General features: G+C 51.5%; 1 protein-coding gene across 1 annotated transcript; it reads right to left on the bottom strand.

Moving 5' to 3' along the window:
• Positions 1 to 264: 264 nt before the first annotated feature.
• On the bottom strand, positions 265 to 5560 carry ZNF593 (zinc finger protein 593). Its single transcript, XM_038758372.1, has 3 exons — positions 5332 to 5560; positions 1572 to 1634; positions 265 to 564 (listed from the first exon to the last, which is right to left on the bottom strand). Exons 1-3 carry the CDS (start codon positions 5502 to 5504, stop codon positions 441 to 443), a joined length of 360 nt encoding a protein of 119 aa, XP_038614300.1. The 5' UTR covers positions 5505 to 5560; the 3' UTR covers positions 265 to 440.
• Between the last annotated feature and the right edge of the window lie 361 nt (positions 5561 to 5921).

Raw genomic sequence — 5921 nt, 5'->3', positions numbered from 1 at the left:
ACTCTTTCCGGGCCCCGTCTGGTGGGGTGGGGAGAGGGCACAGCTCGTGGCCACCCAACAATTGACCCGGAGCTAAATCGGCAACCAGCCTCCGCCCGGGGAACTGCGACTGGCAGGACTCAGGGCACAATTCAAGGAGAGGAAGGCAAGTGGGGTCTCTGAGGCCCGTTGTTGGGTAGGGACTGTATCTGTTGCCAAATTGTACTTTCCAAGCGCTCAATACAATGCTCTGCACACAGTAAGTGCTCAATAAATACGATTGAGTGAATGAATGAGGTGGGCAAACCAGGGGCTGCCCGGCTCCTTTATTCAGGTGGCGCGGGGGGAACGGTCCAGCCGGCCAAGCCTGGCACCCGTGGAATCAGTGTCTCTTCGTGAGCCGGCCGGGGCGCAGAGCCAACCTCGTCCTGCCGGGCACGCCGGGAAGGGGATGGGTAAAGTCAGGACGACTCTTCCATCTGCTGGTCGGGCACCTCGACCCGGCGTGGGGGCACATAGGAGCCCATGCCCGCTGCCCGCTCTGCCTCCTCCTGGGTGTAGGGCTCTTCGCTGAGCTGCTTCAGCCTGGCAGGGAGAGAAGGGGCCACGTGAGAACCACGACAGGGTCAGGCCAGAGTCTCGGGGGGCTGAATCAATCAATCGTATTTATTGAGCGCTTACTGTGTGCAGAGCACTGTACTAAGCGCTTGGGAAGTACAAGTTGGCAACGTATAGAGACGGTCCCTACCCAACAGTGGGCTCACAGTCTAGAAGGCTGAAGGGTCACGTCCTGGGTGAGAATGGGCAGCAGTTTCTCTCGCTTTTTGCTTAATGGTAGTAAGTGCTGTCTATGTGCCAGGACTCTACTAAGCGTTGGGGTCGATACAAACTAATCACGTTGGGCCCAATCCACATCCCACATGGGGCTCAGTTTTAATCCCCCTTTGACAGATGAGCTAACTGAGGCACAGCAAAGTGACTTACCCTAGGTCAGAAAGCAGGCAAGACCCTGAGTTCCAATCCTGCCTCTTCCCCTTAGCAGGACGAGTCATTTCATTTTTCTGTATCTCAGTTCTCTCAGCTGTAAAAGGGGGGTTCACACTGTGAGCCCCATTTGGGACAGGGACTGTGTCCAACCTGATTAGCTTGTACCTACTTCAGCGCTTAGTTCAGTGCCTGGCACATAGTAAGCACTAAACAAATACCATTTTAAAAAGTGACGGAGTCGGAATTAGAACCCAGATCCATGAATAAAGTGGGGATTAAGAATTTGAGCCCCACGCGGGGCAGGGACTGCGTACAACCCGATTTGCCTGTATCTACCCCAGTGCTTAGTTCAATGCCTGGCACATAGTAAGTGTTTAACAAATACCAGAATTACTATTATTGTAATTCTGATTTCCAGGCCACTGTTCTATGTCCTAGACCACGCGCTTTTCCTTTGTTCGTTCATTTGATCGTATTTATAAAGCGCTTCTTGTGTGCAGAGGACTGTACTAAGCGCTTGGGAAAATACAATGCAACCATAAATAGTGACATTCCCTGCCCACAACGAGCTTGTTGGGCACCTGCCCCTTCCCTGCCCCGGTTACCTTTTCCTGTGATCCTTGGATTTGAAGTGACTCTTTAGACTCTTGGCATCCACAAAGTATCTCCTGGGGAAGAAGGGAAAGAAAGGGAAGTTCATTCAATCATATTCATTGAGCGCTTACTGTGTGCAGAGCGCTGTACTAAGCTACGGGGGGAAGGGTGGGGAAGCAGTGATGGAAGAGCCGCAGGCCAGAAAGCCGGAGGTCCCGGGTTCATTCACTCATTCAATCGTATTTATTGAGCGCTTACTGCGTGCAGAGCACTGTACTAAGTACTAAGCGCTTGAAAAGTACATTTCAGCAACAGATAGAGACAATCCCTACCCAAAAACGGGGTCATAGTCTACAAGGAGGGAGACAGACAACAGTACAAAATAATAACATCAATAACTTCAAAATAGATAATTATAGATATACATCATTAATAAAATAAATAGAATAATAAATATGTACAAATATACACAAGTGCTGTGGGGCAGAGAAGGGGTTAGAGCAGAGGGAGGGAGCAGGGGCGATGGGGAGGGGAGGAGGAGCAGAGGAAAAGGGGGGCTCAATCTGGGAAGGCCTCCTGAAGGAGGTGAGCTCTCAGTAGGGCTTTGAAGGGGGGAGAGCGCTCTGGGTTTGAATCCCAGCTGACACGAGTTCCCTGTGTAGCCTTGGGCAAGTCACTTTACCTCCCCGTACCTCAGTTTCCCCAGCTGTAAATTGGGCGTAATAATACCTAAACCCTACCTTGCAGGGATGTTGTGAGGAGTAAATAAGTAATAATAATAATAATAATGTTGGTATTCGTTAAGTGCTTACTATGTGCCAAGTCCTGTTCTAAGCGCTGGGGGGGGATACAAGGTAATCAGGTTGCCCCACATGGGGCTCACATCTTAAGCCCTATTTTACAGATGAGGAAATTGAGGCACAGAGAAGTTAAGCGGCTTGCCAAAGGTCACACAGCGACGAGTGACAGGGCCGGGATTAGAACCCCCATCCTCCGACCCCCAAGCCCGGGCTCTTTTCATTAAAGCCACGCTGCTTCTCTAATGTAATTAAGTAAGGCATTTTGGTAATAAAAGCACCACCTAGAAACACAGGGATTAAGCGCTTAGTTCAGTGCTCTGCACACAGTAAGCGTTCAGTAAATACAATTGAATGAATAAATGAACTAAATACGACTGAATGAGTGAATGAGTGGCTGCCAGGTGGTAAGCAACAAGAAGCAGCGGGGCACAGTGGCAAGAGCCCGGGCTTGGGAGCCAGGGGTCGTGAGTTCTAATCCCGGCTCCGCCACCTGTCAGCTGTGTGACTTTCGTTAAGCCACTTCACTTCTCTGGGCCTCAGTTCCCTCATCTGTAAAATGGGGATGAAGACTGTGAGCCCCACATGGGACAACCTGATCACTTTATATCTACCCCAGCGCTTAGAACAGTGCTCGGCACATAGTAAGCGCTTAAAAAATGTCATCATTATTATTAACAATGCTTCGCACATAGTAAGCACTTAAGAAATGCCATCATTATTATTACTATTATAAATACGACTGGATGAGTGAATGAGTGGCCGCCGGGTGGTAAGCTACGAGAATAATAATAATAATGATGACGGCATTTGTTAAGCGCTTACTATGTGCAAAGCACTGTTCTAAGTGCTGGGGGGGGGATACAAGGTGATCAGGTTGTCCCACATGGGGCTCACAGTCTTAATCTCCATTTGACAGATGAGGTAACTGAGGCCCAGAGAAGTGAAATGACTTGCCCAAAGTCACCCGGCTGACAAGTGGGGGAAGCAGCGTGGCTCGGTGGAAAGAGCCCGGGCTTTGGAGTCAGAGGTCATGGGTTCAAACCCCAACTCCGCCACTTGTCAGCTGGGTGATTTTGGGCAAGTCACTTCACTTCTCTGGGCCTCAGTGACCTCATCTGGAAAATGGGGATTAAGATTGTGAGCCCCCCCCCACCCCCCCCGGTGGGACAACCTGATCGCCTTGTAACCTCCCCAGCGCTTAGAGCGGTGCTTTGCACATAGTAGGCGCTTAATAAATGCCATCATTCCTCTAATCTAATCATGGCATTCATCTAATGCCATCATTGTTATTATTCTTATTCTTATTATTATTATTATTATTATTATTATAGAGAAGCAGCATGGCTCAATGGAAAGAGCACGGACTTGGGAGTCAGAGGTCATGGGTTCAAATCCCGACTCTGCCAATTGCCAGCTGTGTGACTTTGGGCAAGTCACTTCTCTGGGCATCAGTTCCCTCATCTGTAAAATGGGGATCAATCAATCAATTGTATTTATTGAGCGCTTACTGTGTGCAGAGCACTGTACTAAGTGCTTGGGAAGTACAAGTTGGCAACATATAGAGATGGTCCCTACCCAACAGCGGGCTCACAGTCTAGAAGGGGGAGACAGGGAACAAAACAAAACATATTAACAAAATAAAATAAATAGAAAAGATCTGTACAAGTAAATGAAATAGAGTAATAAATCCGTACAAACATACATACATATATACAGGTGCTGTGGGGAAGGGAAGGAGGTAAGGCGGGGGGATGGAGAGGGGAAGGAGGGGGAGAGAAAGGAGGGGGCTCAGTGTGGGAAGGCCTCCTGGAGGAGGTGAGCTCTCAGTAGGGCCTAGAAGGGAGGAAGAGAGCTAGCTTGGAGGATGCGGGGAGGGAGGGGATGAAGACCGTGAGCCCCCCGTGGGACAACCTAATCACCTTGTAACCCCCCCAGAGCTTCGAACAGTGCTTGGCACGTAGTAAGCGCTTAATAAATGCCATTATTATTATTACTGCATGTGCAGCGTGGCTCAGTGGAAAGAGCCCGGGCTTTGGAGTCGGAGGTCGTGGGTTCAAATCCCGACTCCGCCAAGTGTCAGCTGTGTGACTTTGGGCAAGTCACTTCTCTGTGCCTCAGTTCCCTCATCTGTAAAATGGGGATTAAGACTGTGAGCCCCACGTGGGCCAACCCGGTTACCTTGGATGCTCCCCAGCGCTTAGAACAGTGCACGTAGTAAGCGCTTAATAAATATCATCATTAGTATTATGAAGTGGCGGAGCCGGGATTAGAACCCATGACCTCCGACTCCCAAGTCCGGGGTCTTTCTATCAATCAATCAATCAGTCGTATTTATTGAGCGCTTCCTGTGTGCAGAGCACTGTACTAAGCGCTTGGGAAGTACAAGTTGGCAACATACAGAGACAGTCCCTACCCAACAGTGGGCTCACAGCCACGCTGCTTCTCTAGGAGGCGGAGAAGCAGGGTGGCTCCGTGGAAAGAGCCCGGGCTTTGGAGTCAGAGGTCAGGAGTTCAAATCCCATGTCTGCTGTGTGATCTTGGGCAAGTCACTCAACTTCTCTGGGCCTCAGTGACCTCATCTGTAAAACGGGGATTAAGACTGTGAGCCCCACGTGGGACAACCTGATCACCCTGTATCCTCCCCAGCGCTTAGAACAGTGCTTTGCACGTAGTACGCGCTTAACAAATGCCAATTATTATTATTATCCCGGCTCCAGCAACTGTCAGCTGGGTGCCTTTGGGCCAGTCACTTCTCTGGGCCTCAGTTCCCTCATCCGTAAAATGAGGATTAAGCCTGTAGGCCCCCCGTGGGACAACCTGATTAGCTTGTATCCTCCCCAGCGCTTGGAACAGTGCTTTGCACGTAGTAAGCGCTTAATAAATGCCATGAGCATCATCAGGGTGGGGCGGTGGAAGGAGCCCGGGGTTGGGGGTCGGAGGTCACGGGTGGAGGGGGGAGGCGGGTCCTTACGCGCAGGCCAGGCAGTAGTGCTGGCCGCTGCCGGGCAGATCGGGGTCGGGCCGGGCTTCGTGGGTCCAAAGCTCCCGGTGAATCTCGTCCAGGTCGGGACGCCGCCTTTTTCCCTTCATCTGGCGGGCCAAGGAGTGGGCCCGGTGAGCGCCGGTCCTGCGGGAGCGGCCCATGGTGCCTGGGCCTCACACCGGCCCTTCCGCTTCTTCCCGCGCCACGCTTCCGGGGCTGCCACAACGTCACCTGTCCGACATTGCCAAGCTCCGCCCTTTCCTCTCCATCCATACGGCTCCCCTGCTCATTCAAGCTCTCATCCTATCCCGTCTGGACTACTGCACCAGCCTTCCCTCTGATCTCCCATCCTCGTGTCTCTCCCCACTTCAATCCATACTTCATGCTGCTGCCCGGATTATCTTTGTCCAGAAACACTCCGGGCATATTACTCCCCTCCTCAAAACTCTCCAGTGGCTCCCAGTCAATCTGCGCATCAGGCAGAAACTCCTCACCCTGGGCTTCAGGGCTGTCCATCCATCCCCTGGCCCCCTCCTACCTCACCTCCCTTCTGTCCTTCTCCATCGCAGCCCGCACCC

Source organism: Tachyglossus aculeatus, chromosome 16 (assembly GCF_015852505.1).
Source record: "Tachyglossus aculeatus isolate mTacAcu1 chromosome 16, mTacAcu1.pri, whole genome shotgun sequence".
NCBI classification, from domain to species: domain Eukaryota; kingdom Metazoa; phylum Chordata; class Mammalia; order Monotremata; family Tachyglossidae; genus Tachyglossus; species Tachyglossus aculeatus.
This window is presented reverse-complemented; position numbering and strand designations above follow the sequence as displayed.